Below are 16,540 nucleotides of genomic sequence, written 5' to 3'. Positions count from 1 at the left end.
ATACTTAATCTAAAGAAAAAAACAGAACCAAAAATTTTTAATAACATATTTCTTTATTTATTGCGGACTATTATCCTCCTCTTTCTTAGTTGTTGTTTCATGACGTTTCGGCCAACTATTCTTCTGGCCTTCGAAGGCCAGAGGAATAGTTGTCCGAAACCTGGTAACCGTGACGGGATAGGAACTTCGAATCTCCTAACTGCATTCTCAGCAATTACTGCCATCCATAGTTGTTGTCGTCTCACCACGTTTTGGCCAAGTAAGCCTCTGGCTGGTTTTGGGTAGGATTGAAACCGCTATCTTCAGACAATTCTTACCTGGAACCGTAGAGATTCAATGTCTCTATCGACTGCGCCACGGGCCTTGAAGGACGATTAAGGTTGGATTTTTTGGTCTTGCGTTTATTCATTATCTGATCCTCCATGGTCGGGTCCGTATCGAATGGTTTATATATTATTTAATTGGAATCCATTATTGAGATGAGTATTATTTATTAATTTATTTATTGCAGACTATGATCCTCATCTGATAATAGTCCACAATAAATAAATTAATAAATAATACTCATCTCAATAATGAATTCCGATTAAATAATATATAAACATATTTCTTATCTAAAAAAAAAAAAAATAAATACAAATTTATTGTACAATTTCACTTTTTGGTGTTCATTAGAAATAAAGAAAAATTTGTATCATGTACTGATGATGCAAAGAAAATATCATATTCCAAAAGTTATGTAAATTGATCAAATAGTAGTATCTTTAAATAAGAAACTCAAATTTTGTAGCTAAGTGAACAGCAAACTTGGCCTTCGGGAGAAGATCAAAGTGTAGGTAATTGTATTGGAATCATCCTATCACTAAACTAAATTAGAAAAATTCAAATTTGCTTAAAAATGATTTTCTTTTTTAAAAATAAAACTACTTGATCAATTTATACGATTTTTGGAAGATGATATTTTCTTTTTGTTATACATATCCACATGATATAGATTTTCTGTATTTTTGTTTTTAATATAGGGGAATTTTGGACAAGCATCCACATTTAGTTTATGTGTTTTCAATTTTTTTATTTTCTTCCTGCAGTGAAACCAAGTCTTGAAGTCTATCGAGCCAAGTTTTCCGAAATCACCCCACAGTAAGTTAAAAAAACTCCAAGTCTTTTTTTTTTTTTTTTTTACTAGTCAACGTGCTGCACACACAGTCATAACCACTGAATACGATCTACAACAAACCTTCAGTTGATTAAAATCAATTCTGTAGCTATGAATTTGTTTTATTTTTAAAATCTTAAGGAAACGTGATAATTATTTTATTAGCACGGAGAGGGGAATTTACTTCTTTTGTTGCTTTAAAAAAAAAAAACCCTCCAAAAACGGAAACTCCTACCATTGCACTCGGGTACATGTAGCATATGTCAGCAAATTATTTTAAATGGAAACTGCTTTGGTTCTTGTTCAGAATTCCCCCTCTACTAAAAAAACAAATTCTTCCTATACTAAAAAAACAAAAATAAAGAAAAATCTGTATGGATATATGTACCCACGACAAAACGAAAATATCATATTCCGAAAATCATATAAATTGATCGAGTAGTTTTATTTAAAGCAAAAAATAATTTTTAAGTATTTAATTGTAATTCGTAGGCATTACAACATAAATCTTGCAAGGTTTGAATTATTGAGTTAGCTCCCTTGTATTTGGATATTTTTTTTTTCGAAATGATGGCGAAATAGTCACTCATTCAATACTCATAAAATTTAATTTTCTTATTTAAAAATGAAATTACTTCATCAATTTATATGATTTTTGGAAGATGATATTTTTGTTTTGTCACAGGTATGTATTTTTCTTTATTTAAAAATTGAGGAATTTTGAACAAGAACCAATGCTTTCTATTATTGTTATCTATTAAATTATGCAGTTATAGTCAGTCAATGTACTTCCTAACTTCCAGCATTGCTGCTACTGGAAGCAGTGACAAAGCAAGTTCCTTTGCTTTTTTTTTTCTCATACTTATATCTCCCCTGTGCATGTGCTTTTTATTTATTATATTTTTCCGATCTTTCTTTTTTTATTTGATAATCTTTGGAAATTTGTTTGTCTTATTTTAATTAGGAATTATTGGAATTATTTTTTTTTAAGAATTATTGGAAACACTTTTGCATTTTTTGTTGTTTTTTTTTGTAAAAAATTATAGAAAACTTAAAAAAAAATTTGGGAGGGAAATGTTATGTATAGGATATGTTTATTTATGATGTTTGAAATTTTATTATTTTGATTTCAATAATTTCATTTCTTATTTTGATTTCAATAATTTTATTTTCATAATTTCATAAACATATTTATTATATAAATTCAAATCAAAACTTTCATTTTTAAAATTTAAAAAAAAACAACTTATTTTCATAATTTCATAAACATATTTCTTATAAAAGGTGGCTTTAGTTTCATAACATCTATTTTGTTGAAAGAAATGGAAATAGTGGCTTCTGTGTGTAGAAGAACCATGGCTTTTGCTGGAATTTCTTGGAGAGTATGAAGTGGTCTATACTGACAATTAACCATTCCGTCGGGTTGGATACTATAAAGGACGCATCCTTTTCAAACATGGAACGCAGAGGTATATCTGATATAAATGTTCAGAAATTATCCCAATCAGCGATACAGTATCGATATACAGTACGATGGAGAGGGACATCTGAGGACTTATTACATTTTGTTTTTATCTTAAACCGAGACAACTGAGTGATCAGAAGATTCCAATGGAGACAGGATAGAGGATGGGCATAATTCTAAGCATACACCTAATTTTCTTTTGTCCAGTTTCATCATCGCCTAACTCTTATTATCTGATGAAAAGAACCACTTCCATTCATTAGGGTTATTTTCATAAACTAGCTGCTCTACCAAGGCTTGAGAGTCTAGTCTACCTTATAATTTCACGTATAGCTGCTGATGGAAATTCATATCTTTCCCTAAAATCTTCATGAAATGCAATTTTAATGTTTTTTTGTTTTTAAAGGTTCTTTTTTATGTGGGTTGAATAGATTGTTGAAAAAATGTAATGTTTATTTTTGAAGTTATTTAAATATCTTATTTCTATCTCTACTATTATATAAAAGGAACTTTGTGTGTCTGTCTGTGAATTTGTTCCCTGTGGACTTGAAAACAGTTGGGTCGATTCTTCTGAAATTTCACACGATGGTATTTTATTTGCCTGGCAATGTTCTTAGATAGGTTTTGTATCGGAATGTCTTCGATAAGTATTGATAATCCGTGATTCAAATAATCCAATAAAAGGAGGAACAAGCGATTTTGATGAAAGTTAACACCTTACACAGCCTAACATCACAAGTGCATTTGGGAAGTTTTATTGCCACACAAGCTGAAAAGCCCTACATATAAACATCAACTGTAGGGTCTTTGATTTGACAGGGGCACATTCAAAATTAATATTTCTGTTTAAAGGACAATTGAAGCATGATACATGACCTTTTCATTTTAAACTTAAATTCAAACCATTATCACCACACAAGCAGTAAGGCTAGGCATATAAAATCAACAGTAGGTTCTTTGATATGACAGGGGCATGTTCAAAATGAATGTTTCTGTTTAGAGCACAATTGAAGCATGATATTGACTTTTGCATTTTAAACTTTAATGCAAACCATTGTATATAAAAATAATTTTATAAAATCGACAGTAGGTTCTCTATAGTACTATGTGGACTACAATTTATTGTGGACTAAGTCACTGCTGCAAGGTATGTGAATCTTCCTCCTAGTGCACCACAATGGGTCCCCAACTAGAGCAGTCAATTAATCAATTTAATTGAAAAATGATCGATTTCACCAATTTCAATGGCAATAAAATTATAGGACGGTGAAACATTCGTTGATCCTCATTAAGTCCCGGACAACGTTTACTCTCATGCTAGTTAAAGATAAATGGGTTGATACAGCTAACAGGGATGTTAGTGGGACATTTCACTCTTGGCGATTATCAAAGTTCTTCTTTCAGTTATTACAGCATTATTGGCGATGTGTCTTGTAAAACATTCCATAGATAAACTGATTGAAACTCTAGTTTATTTTTCAACCCTTATCATTGATGTTATTTTTGACCTGTTTGACCTCATGCTTAACTTTCAGGTCCTCTCTCTTCCTGTTATCTTTCATGTGAATTGGATTATTCCCCAAACTATGAGTTACTTACAATTTGTCTAGATTAACACTAACTGATGTAATCGCTATCCAACATGGGGCTATCAGTTATGTAACACAATACTTATACTTCATTGCAGTTCACGCAGCGAACAGTCCGTGCACGTAACCATTGCACCTCTTTTACAGTCAGACATGATAAAAATACTGTAAAATTTTCTGGGTTAAAGAAGTTATTTAAAAAAAACTTTTCTTTTTTTTTCATTTAATTTTAATACCAGTATTTTTCTTTTACACAGAGCAATTAATCGAGCTTGTAACAATTTGAGTGAACCGGATAAAAATATTTCTGATGCTGTTGATGCACGGATGGAACTTGATTTGAGAATTGGTAAGGTGTATTTTCATTCTCTTAGCATATATGAGTATTCTCTCTCTCTATCTCCCTCTCTCTCTCTCTCTATATATATATATATATATATATAAAAATATATATATATATATATATATCTATAAAAGCGAAAATGTGTGTATGTATGTTTGCTTTTTGTGTATTCTCAAGAAAGGCTTTTTTCAGAGAAGTGCTCGGTCAACTCGCAACTTCTTAAAACTTTTTATATCACATATAAATCATAATATCTCCGAGTTAACAACGGAGGTTGCCTGTCTATTTAATTTGCTCCACTTCGGGAAGATAAATATTCAAGATTTGTCGCTCGCCGCATGTGGATTAGGCTTTGTCGTATAATAAAAGCGACACTCATTCTGGCGGTATTTTCCGTCTATCGCCGGAAATGTCTGAAAGCAATCAGCTTTAATCAATGTGGAAATATTTTCCTTACATCAGACAATTGCTATTCAATTTGGATAAGGGAGCTGGTCCCCTCCCCCAACATTTTGGGAAAATTAAAAAATAAGCGTTCTCGCAGTAAATGAAATACCTTACAGTTAAACTTGACCTCATTAAGTCATTAAAACATGCACCTGCCAAACCCAAGTAATTAAATAAATTCAAACGTGTTTCCTCTAAGTATGTGGCCGAATGGTTAACATCACACGTTTTTTTTACACACTTCAATTTCCAACTTTGCCTCAAGGATTCGGGTTCGATCCTCATATTTACTCACCAAAACTTTTTTTATTATTACCCCCCCCCCGAGTTTTGATTTACCCAAAACCACGCACACCTCCAAACACCTGGGCAACGCCGGGTACTCCCCCGCTATCTATATATATAAAAGCGAAAATGTATGTATGTATGTGTGTATGTTTCTGTGTCTGCTAAAAACTTTCGACAGACCGAACAAAAATTGACAAACTTGGTCTCATATGAAAGCCCCATCCTTCGCCCGACAAATATCGAAAAATTGGCCAAAAACGTTAATTTTTTCATCCTGAAATCAACACTTTTCTACAGGCGGGGGTCAACAAAAACCGTCCTCTCATGACGAGATCAGTTCTACGCATGCGTCAGACGACGTCATGACCTGATTTAGTTTAAATATTTGAAGAACTGACACAATTTCATGTATGTCATGTTAGCTCAGTTGGTTAGAGCGTTGGTTCATTATCTAAACGTTTTGGGTTCGAATCGTGGTGTGAGATGTCTCTTTTTTTTTTTTTTTTTCGAATTTTTAAATTTAAATATTGAAGCAGGGCTATTTAAGCCATTTTTCACGTAACGTTCGTTCTTCTGCTTTTTTTTTACTTTGCTTATTCCTCCAATATCTAGGGAAACAAAAACAACTAAAAAAGCTGCTCCGCAGTAAATAAAATACTGCCCCACAGTGAAAGTTGACCCAATTAAATCATTAAGTATGGGCACCTGCCAATTCGTAATACTTAAATAAATTCAAACATGTTTCCGTTACTATTTTGTGGTGGCCCAGTGGTTAACGTCGGACTTTTTTTTTTCACACTTTAATTTACAACTTCGCCTCAAGGGTTCGGGTTCGATCCTTCATGCTTACCTACCAAACATTTTTTTAAATTTTAATCCCTCTCCCCCGACACATACCTGGGCAACGATTTTTTATTATTTTGTTTTGATTTACCTAAAACCACACACAACTCCAAACACCCGGGCAACGCCGGGTACTCTCCACTAGTATATATATAAATCTCACCAGTCTGTTTAAATGTATGTATGTTTGTATGGCTGCCTAAAACTTTCGGCAGAGCTGATGGATTTTCATGAGATCGGTATCGTTTTTTTAATTTTAACGGACGACAAATATCGAAAAATTGGCTAAAAACATTAATTCCTTCACCCTGAAGTGTGTACTTTTCTACAAAGAGGGGTCGCTTTTTTTGCCGATATTTTCAAAAGTCATCCCCTCTTTTTGATTGACTAGCCGTAATTTAAACCTATGTCACTTCTGGTTTGGTGATTTTTTTTTTTTTTTTTTTTTTTTCACATTCTTTTTCCCCGCAGTATGAGTTCAAGCCTGCCTGCCTACTACCACTTTTTTTTTGCTCAACATTCAGGCAGTGTTGGGCACCCAGGCTAGTATATATATATATATATATATATATATATATATAAAGAGAAAATAAAAAACTGTAAATTGAAATTTACAATTAAATTTATTATTCAACAGAATACTCCAAAAACAATTTTCAAAGTCCTTATTCCGCAGAGTTTCAAAGAATGCCATTCTTGCTATTCTTCTCATCAAAGAACAGTAAGAAATTAGCAAATTATAATTGTAGCAAAGCTAGAATTGTTGGTTAATGCATTAGCTGAAACAACAATTTATGATATTTAGCCATAAATTGTAAGAAAAACAGTTTAAAAAATATATATACATGAAACAGTTGGGGGGGGAAAAAAAAAACCCAGGAATAACATTTTAGTGTGGGTAGTGAATTCCTCATTGGTAATCTGAAAGGTGAAAGAGAACTCCTGTTAAGAAACAAAATATCCAGAATTTTAGGTCCAATGGATTAAATTTCAAAATGTGAAAAAAAAATCAAGTTAACGTTTATAAAAGAAATTGGTCTTTTAGTTTGTACTGCATTCGCAGTAATACAGAAAGTTAATATTCAGTCAAACAAAAAAGTAAATGGATGGATAACTAACAAATGTCCGCTTCCATCATTGGCTAATTAAGAAATAAGCTCTATTTTCTATTGTGCCTGTATTGAGCTTTTTTATTTGGTTGAGATTATTTATTAATATATAAATATTAATATTTATATTAAATTGTAGTTTACCTCTGATTATATTTCTTTTCCACTTGTTAAAAATGGACTTTTGTGTCCTTCTTATTTATTTGTTTGTTTATTAATTTATTTGTTTACTTCGCTAATCGTTCTCTTTTACTAATTTTTTGACGTTTAAAGTTAGTGTGTTCTTATATATATGTTCTTACTTATATGTGTGTGTGTATGTTCTATTCTTACACGGTTTCTTGCCTTGAAGGGTCTCGACATGTATGCACAAATATATAATGTGTACATACCTCTTTGCCTTGTCCAGCGGATGATATCTTCTTTTCGCTGGGCTGCCATCTCATGGGGAGTGGTACTTACTGCTGCAGATGCATCGATAACACGAGATGGATTTGAAGCTTCAATTTGTCTTATTAAAAAGGCAAGCCTATGTCTCGAATCCATGGTTGTCAGAGGAGAAACCCTAATGTCACGTCTGCTTCATCTGCAGTCCAAAACCAACTCTCATATGTGGTTGCCAACCAGAAACCTACGACCACAATTCCCGTTACCCCTAATTTCCGGTGCATCTAACTAGGTTGACAAAAGGTGACTTGAGTTTGACGAGTGTCAAATCTAACCTTCTGTGACCCCACTAAACTCGCTGATGGGAATCAAAAATATAATTACATAACTTACTATTTCTCCAACTACCTAGATAGCATTTAATCTGGGATTCCCAATACTACACACTATATTGATTGTTATATATATATATATATATATATATATATATAAATTATTTTTTAAAAAAAAAGAAATCCAGCAGACTGCTCAATTATAAAGAAAATCCGAAAATAAGAGCGTATTTATATTTTATTTTTGTTTACAGAAAGTTTTTAGATGAGACAAGTCATTGGTACCGTCGGTTTCAAACCTGATAATTAGGATTGTTTTAGATACCTATATCAAGCTCTCGTCAGCCAATACTCATCTAAAAACTTTCTGTAAACAAATATATATAAATATATAAACATTTGAATAACACGTGAACGTAGTGCCATTATTAATTGTTGAGGGTTTAGTTTGTTTTTTTTCTCATAGTTTAAAAATAAAATATTAAAGAAGAAAATTACAAAAAGAAAACCAAAATATACTTCTAAAGTATATTCTGTTTTTTTTTTTAAATTTTCTTCTTTAATGCTTTATATTTAAACTATAAGAAAAAAACAACAAAAAAAAAACTAAACCCTCAGCAATTAATAATGGTACTCATAAAAACCTTTATATATATATATATATATATATATAGTTTAAAAAATAATTAGCGGAAGTTTCTCGAGAGCTCTTTCGGCTATCATCTCGTCAGGAGAAAATCGATAGCGAACAAAATAATATTGTGTCGAAAAATAAAGAGTTCTAATAAGGAACTTATAAAATGTGCCAAAAGTACGGGGACACTAAAATAAATTTATTAACGTTTAAAAACGATTAAAATATTGGCACAACGAGGGAGGAAAAACAAAAAAACGGGAGAAAAGATTCAAAGTTCCCCAAAGAGAAACAATGCGTTTGATATTTCTTTTTGTTGGCACAAAGAAGGTTGACACACCGCAATAGAGACAGACTCCAAACTCTTTAAATGGTTTTTGTAGTCCGCTCTATGTAGCACCTCGAACCAATCTATTTTGGCAGATTTAATAAGTTCCCCATTAGAACTCTTTATTTTTCGACACAATATTATTTTGTTTGCTATCGATTTTCTCCTGACGAGATGATAGCCGAAAGAGCTCTCGAGAAACTTCCGCTAATTATTTTTAAAACTATATATAAATTCTGTACCTCTAAACATTTATTTATATATATATATATATATATATATATATATATATATATATATATATATAAATCTCCCGTTAGTCAACATTCAAAAATGAGAAGATTTATTCAATTATAATATTTTATTCATATGAACTATGTCTTACACATGTTTTGCTGAATTGTGGAGGCCAACTAAACAACTCATCAGGGATAAAAAAAAAATGTATATATTCCTTGGAAAAATAGTTAGAATTTTTTTTTTCCTTGGAATAAAAATGGATTTAGTAAGGAAAAATGTTAATAAATGGAAATATTTAAAATTTACATAAGAATAAAAACATTTACTTATTGTAGTGTTTATAGGCATCAGGAACCCACGTTCAGTGTTCAAAAACAATGAATACCCCTGTAAGGATAGCTTACATGTAATTGTGAAGCAAGGTTTGCGCAATCTCCAACCTCTTCTGAATCGGCACTGCTTGAGTCCAGTAGTAAGAAGTCCAGGACGACTGGCAACAATGCCGAGGTAAGCGGAGAGCACATACAGCACATGGAATTCCCAAATGGTCACCCATCTTAGTACTGACTAGGTTCAACGTTGCTTAACTTCGGTGATCTAACGGGAACCAGTGTGTCATACATGATTGTACTTTATATAGACACTTTAAGTTAAGATTTTTGTTTATTTCTCACTGTTATGTAATTGAACTCCTTTTTTAATTGTGCTGGGATTAGGGTTAGTAAATGTAGAACAAGTAAAGGTCAGTTGACAGGGAAAGACGAACGAAAACATGGAAGGACATGACAAGAATTGATTTCAGAGAAAGAGGGATAAATAAAGACATGACCAGAGATAGGTTAGGTTGGAAGTTAATTTTTAAAAGTCTTTCATGCCATGGATGTTCATCTGATGCTGCTGCTTCTTTACATGGAAATATTTTTCTCCGTTTCCTGTTTTCAGGTGCCGCTTTCACTCGATTCCAAACGCTTCGACTCCAGAAAGTCTTTCCAGATATTTTGGCGGATCATCTAATCAGTTATGGGAGTTGTCAGTTCCCAACGTTGGGATTTGTTGTGGAACGGTATAAGCAAGTCCAGGAATTTGTGGCGGAACCATTTTGGAAATTAAAAGGTAAAAATTCTCAAACTTTTTTTTTTTTTTTTTTTTGGAGCCACCACTTATCAAGTCCCAAAGGCCACTCAAGGATAAATGATGGCTTCTTTGATATAATGGGCTTGTTTGAAGGTTTTATTTAGGAGCACAAATGAACCATAATATTTGATTTTTGGTTCATCGCTGATATTTTGCATAATTGTTTTTTAAATTTAAAAAACCTTTGGGCTTGTGTGGGTTGATGATATTTCAAGTGAAAACATTATTATGTACTTACTAACAGTTCAGCCCAGCTTTGCTTTGGCCCTATGTACTGTTCATAATTATATGTGCATATGTATATAAATATATTAAAAGGTTTGATTCATGTCCAGGTAACCTGCATCTAAAATTTCAAGTGTTTAGACCCAAAATTGTCAGAGGAGTTTGGTAGAGTCTGCAAAAGTCAACTCTTTCAACTTTGACTTCTTTGCAACCAAATTTTCGCCCAAAGACAGATTAAAAAGCTTGCTCTATGTCTAAATACATTTTATGTAAAATTTCAAATGTTTAGACCAAAAATTGGTTGAGAGGTCAAATATTTTTTAATTTTGACCCCATTTTTAACCCCTTAACATTTATTGTTTTGGGCTCAAATCAAATTAAAAAGTTTAATCCATATCCAAGGAACCTACATCTAAAATTTCAAGTGTTTATACTCAAAATTGGCAGAGAAGTTTGGTAAAATTTTCAAAGGTTAAATCGTTGAACTTTGACCCGTTGGCAGCCAAATTTCTGGCCGAAAACTGATTAAAAAGATTTTCCCAAATGTCAAATCTTGAGTCTGTAGACTGGAAATTGACAGAGTAATTTGGTAAGGAAATGTATACACACAGATACAGACAATTTCACTTTTATAGATATACCAGCATGGGTGCCCGGCGTTGCTCGGGTATTTGGATGTGTATGTTGAGTAAAAAAAAAAAAAGCGGTCAATTTTTTTAACTTTGACCCCTATTATGACCCCTTAAGATTTATTGTTTTGGGCTCAAATTAAGTTATTAAGTTAGATCCATGTCCAATGACCGTATATCTAAAATTTCAAGTATTTAAACCAAAAATTGTCGGAGGATTTTGGTAGAGTTCTCAAAGGTCAAACGTTAAACTTTGACCCCTTAATCGCCTAATTTCTGGCCGAAAACCGATCACATCGATTTTCCCAAATCTCAGTACCCTGTATATCAAATTTCGAGTCTGTAGACTTAAAATGGACAGAGTTATTGTCTAGGGAAATGTACACACACAGATACACAGACACTTTCACTTTTATAGATATATAGATAAATGTGTCATGTCGAAATTAGTATACATTCCAAAAATTACGAAAAATAGTAGATGTACTAGAAGTATTTTTAACAAAAAAATCATTCATAATTACTTTCTTAGATTTTGTGTTTTAAAATGGCGGACTCTTAATTTAAGTCTTTGTTATACTGAATTGGTTGCATAACTCTTTGACATGAAAACATACAATAAAACTCAATAATTCAATAAAATTCTATTTTCACTTGTAATTATTTTTCTCCTGGATCATTTTTTGTAATTTCTGGAATTTATACTAATTTTTCCATGACAAGTAAGTACGTAATGTTTTCACTTGGTTGGTTTAAAAGATCATCATCATGACAGGCTACTTGCCCGGACCAATGTGACTCTTCCTCTCCAGAGTTTCCTGTCTTCTATCAGTTGCCTCAGATCTTCAGGTTCACAGTTGGCATCGTGTGCTATTTGTTGGATGTACGTGGATCTAGGTCGTCCTCTGCTTGCGCGTCCGTGTCGTGGAGTCCATAGCAATACATCACTTACCAATTCATGCTTGCTCCTCAGACAATGACCGGCAAATCGTAGGCGTCTTTCTCTGATGGTATTAGATATGGCAGGTAGATTGCCATAAAGTTGCTGCTTCATGGGATGATTTTGCCAAGATATATTTAATATTGTTATTAGCATATGGGTGTATGTGCCGTCTAGTTTTCTTTCTAATCTTTTGGTGAGTGTCCAGGTTGTAGCACCGTAAACAAGGGCAGACTCTACCACTGCCTTGAAGAACTGCCTTTTCAGTTTGTCAGCCAGTTAGAGAACTTAAAAGATCACTAATGTAAATAAGCACTCAAAATTTAATTAATTTGTTGTTCCTTGCTTTGAATAAATATGAAAAGGAAAACTGAACAGCAAAAATGAATATATGAGTTCATATTTGTTGTGTGTTATTAGTATTTCTGTCAAACAAACTGATTTCTTGCACTATCCAGGAAAATATCAGCGTTATCAAAACCTTAGTTGATTAAATATATTTCTCATTTTGTAGAATTTCCACAGGTCCAGCAAGTTTTAAAAATAATTTGTTAAAAAAAAGTGATAGTGTGCAGAGACTAATTACGAGAGTGGTTCCAAAAGTAAAGCCTCCTATTTTTTTTAACTCCAAACTTTGAAGAGCTACAGAGACAAGAGTAATACCATTAAAATGCATGACCTTTTCGTATTATATGGACTACTGTTCTCAACATGAATGTGATTTTAACAATGTTACTTTTGATATAACCTCCAACCTTCTTCAGGTGTATCTTGTCGAACTCAGGAATGTGGACGGAATTTCAAGTGGAACTCTTTATTTATTTCAAGATACACGTAAGAAGGTTGGAGGTTACATCGACCGAAACGTGAAAATCGCACTCAAGATGAGAACAGTAGTTTGATGAATCCAAATAGCATGAATAACCAATCCTCATCTCAAAAATTTAGAAACGAGTGACTTGTATTATGAATAACATTTTAAAAGGCATTAATTCTATTTATTTTTTTTTCAGTTAATCATAAAAGTGAAGACGGCGTAGCTGAATTTATTTGGAAAAGGTGAGTTTAAAAATTTAATTTTAAAAATGTTATTGGTTATTCTCCTTGGTGGTCTCCAACATAGTTTTTGAAAAATAAACTAGCAAAATAGTTTATTATAAACTAATGGGACCCACGGAAATTCCACGGATTGAGAAATATGTTTTGATAAAAAATTAGTTCTATAGACAGAAAAACCAATAACACGCAGGAAATATGAGTTTATTAATATTTCTATGAAAATAGTGTCCATTGTATCTTAAATATGGAACTGACCCAAATGAGACAAATTAATACATACTAATAAATACTCAGAAAGTAATATTGTGCTACATAGTTCAATATAAATAATAAAATTACATTGTAAGAAACAATCTTTAATTTACTTCTTGAATCCAGCATTGCTTGACAGACAATGTTTTCTTTTTTTTTTTTTACTCTGTTTATTTTGATTGGTTCTCTATTTTACATACTTTTATTTGGTAAAGAACTGCTGCACATCGAAATTACTATGAGTTCCTTTTTCATACCATTACAACAATAATCATATTATAATGATATTTGAAATCGAGGCTGCATCAAAATGAGGTCACTCTTCTATTCTTGTCCAGGGTTGTCAGATTGGCATTTTTTAAGGCCAGATTTTGCGAATTGGAAGTTTGAAAAGGGTTATGCCCTCATGGCTCCCTCGTAGGGGTGCACTTAGAGATTTGGTAACACTTCCATTGTTTTCCTTAGTGCACTAGAATATACTTTTTAAAAAGTTTAATTTTTTTTTTTAAATTGCTTCAGACAAGTGATGAAGCTACTTGATGTAAGGAATAAGAAAAATATCACTTCAAGGTAAAAAATTAGCCAAGGATAAATAGTATATGAACCCAGAAAACAGCAATTCTTCCTTTTTTATTAGAAAAATCACCCATGGAATGTGAGAACTAATGGGGAGTAGAAAGTGGATCTTATGTGTGTGTTTGCTATAGGAAAAAGGTTAGAGAATTTGCATCAAATCCTGGAGAGATCTTGGGTTTAATTTCAACAACCTCATAACTCTCGTTTCCCTTATTTTATGCTTTAATCTTCACATTCCACAAGCAAAGTTTCTGACAAAGAGGGAAGAATTGATGTTTTCTGCATTGGAATTTATCCATATAACATTATATTATAACTGGCTTTTGATTTTGGCATAGTATTTTTATTTATTTATTTTTTTTTTAAATCCTGGCATCAAGTGATCCAATGCCTAGTCTTGAGCGACCCCCCCCCCCCAAATAAAAAGAAGATAAAATAAGGGAAATGAGAGTTATGAGACTACCAAAAGTAAACCTTTAGGCCACTTTCTAGTCTCCAGGATTTTATGTAGATTCTCTAACCTTTTTTCTATAGGGAACGCGCACATACACATGGACATTGAGTTTTATATATAGAGATATTCCGTGTTTATTTCGAATTATCTAATATATAAAAGTGAAAATGTGTGTGTATGTCTGGCAAAGACTTAAGGGGGGAGAGGATCGGGGGGATAACTAATTCTTAGAACTTTTTATATACTCTCTAGATTATAATATCTCCGATTTACGAAAGCAAGTCGTCTCTATCTTTTATCTGAGTGACTTTTATAAAATTCCTGCTATTCTGCCTTCTCGTGTGTTTGTGTTTTTTGTATAAAAAAGTGAAACTAACGAAAGTGAAGGCAATTATCTGGCTTCATGCTGGCAACGTCCAGAAAGCAATTAGCTTTGATCACTGTGTGGAAAACCTTCATATCAGACAATTGCTATTTATTTGGACACTTGGGAGCTGGGAACGACCTTGTGGGGAAGAATATAAATACCACGAGAGACTGGCTCCAGGCACTTTCATTTCTTCGCCGACTCCTGACCTAATTATCCGTGAGTCAACAGCTTTTGATTCACATCACTAAATTTAAATGCTTTTCATTTCCTTTCTCGTCGTAGCGCAGCGGTAAGATCTCAGGTTTTCTGCCTTCGCATCACGGGTTTGAACCTGTCTGTCTACTAACACTTGTTTTTGCTTCTTTTACACCTCCAAACACCCCGGGCAACGCCGGGCACCTCTGCTAGTACTTATTAAAATAACAAAACTACAGAAAAATCTTTATGATGTACGTACTTGTTACAGAACAAAGATGTCGTATTCCAAAAATCATGTAAATTGATCAAATAGCCTTTTTTTTAAACTAAGAAAATCAAGTTTTTTGATGAAGCAAGGTGTAGGATTTTTGGTTGGCCATGTTTTTTTGATCCAGCATAAATAAAGGGAAGACAACTTAATCTGAAATATCAAGATGAAGATCATCGTTTTAATGAATACATTTAATATTAAAATTGCTAAAAATCATAAATTTTTTATTTTATTAGTTAACAGAAACTACTTGATCAATTTATGTAGTTTTTGGAATATGACTTCTTTGTTCCATGACGAGTACGTAGATCATAAAGATTTTCCTTGATTTTTTTTTTTTTTTTTTTTTTAGCAAGTGTAATTCTAAATAAGCCCCAGAACATTCTTTCTTTCAGAAACCGACTCTTTGATTATTTGGCCTGTTTAATACTCTATGAACATTGTCTTGAGGATCCGGTTGCCTGTGTGACAGATGTTAAAAGTCGTCCGAAAAGTAAATGGCGTCCGCAACCATTAGACACTGTGGTAAGTAGAACCCTAGCCATTTCTCACGTGATATTCGGATGAACCAAACTACTGCCCTCATCTTGGATGACATATCATCTGACCTTCTGGTGCACCTTGTTGAACTTATTACTTGCTTTGCTACCATTATTATTTGTGGACTTGTAGTGCAACGGATAAAAGTACTAGGTCATAATCAGTCATAAGTGACGGTCTTCTGGAGGTTGAAAGTTCAATCCTCAGTATGGGCGATACTTAGAGTATAATTACAAATTATTTCAGGCTCCTACTGGGTCATGGTTTACAGGATGAGAGCAAGCTACCCCCCATGGATTAAATGAAGGATTCTGTTTCAAATTTCATATAGATTTCCAAGTTCGACAAGAACCACCTAAAGAAGTCTGAAGGTTATATCAGCTGAAATGTTGTTAAAATAACATCCAAAATGAAGGCAATAGTCTGAATAATCTATTTTTTTTTTTTAAATAAAAATCGCTCCAGACAAGGTATGAAGCCACTTGATGTAAGAAGTTAACAATAAGGAAAAATAATTATCACATTTGTCTGCCCATTTTTAGAACAAGTCTTTCTTTGTTGCTTTCGGACCATGTGTATAACACATTTCTTTCCTCTACATCTTGAACATCTTTACCCCAAACATGTGTCCTTTTTATCTCTGCTGTCACATTGCACAGCCGGCTTGGTCATTTGTAAGTGGTTGATTAGGGAACGTTTTTCAGATGACCAGTTGTGAATAAGCAAGAAGC

The 16,540-nt window shown here is 32.8% G+C and overlaps 1 protein-coding gene and 1 pseudogene across 2 annotated transcripts in view; one reads left to right on the top strand and one right to left on the bottom strand.

Moving 5' to 3' along the window:
* The window catches only part of LOC145266372 (DNA topoisomerase 3-alpha-like), a 148,130-nt gene that overhangs the window by 37,422 nt on the left and 94,168 nt on the right, over nt 1-16,540 (top strand). For both annotated transcript variants that reach the window (XM_080121998.1, XM_080121997.1), the window contains exons 5-9: nt 1,089-1,140; nt 4,468-4,559; nt 10,104-10,274; nt 13,103-13,148; nt 15,665-15,794. In XM_080121998.1, coding sequence (XP_079978124.1) covers nt 1,089-1,140; nt 4,468-4,559; nt 10,104-10,274; nt 13,103-13,148; nt 15,665-15,794 — 491 coding nt within the window. The remainder of the gene's footprint in view (nt 1-1,088; nt 1,141-4,467; nt 4,560-10,103; nt 10,275-13,102; nt 13,149-15,664; nt 15,795-16,540) is intronic.
* LOC145266725 (5S ribosomal RNA) lies at nt 9,681-9,799 on the bottom strand (annotated as a pseudogene).

This window comes from Euprymna scolopes, chromosome 41, assembly GCF_053919585.1.
Source record: "Euprymna scolopes isolate OS-2025 chromosome 41, ASM5391958v1, whole genome shotgun sequence".
Classification (NCBI taxonomy): Eukaryota; Metazoa; Mollusca; class Cephalopoda; order Sepiida; family Sepiolidae; genus Euprymna; species Euprymna scolopes.
This window is presented reverse-complemented; position numbering and strand designations above follow the sequence as displayed.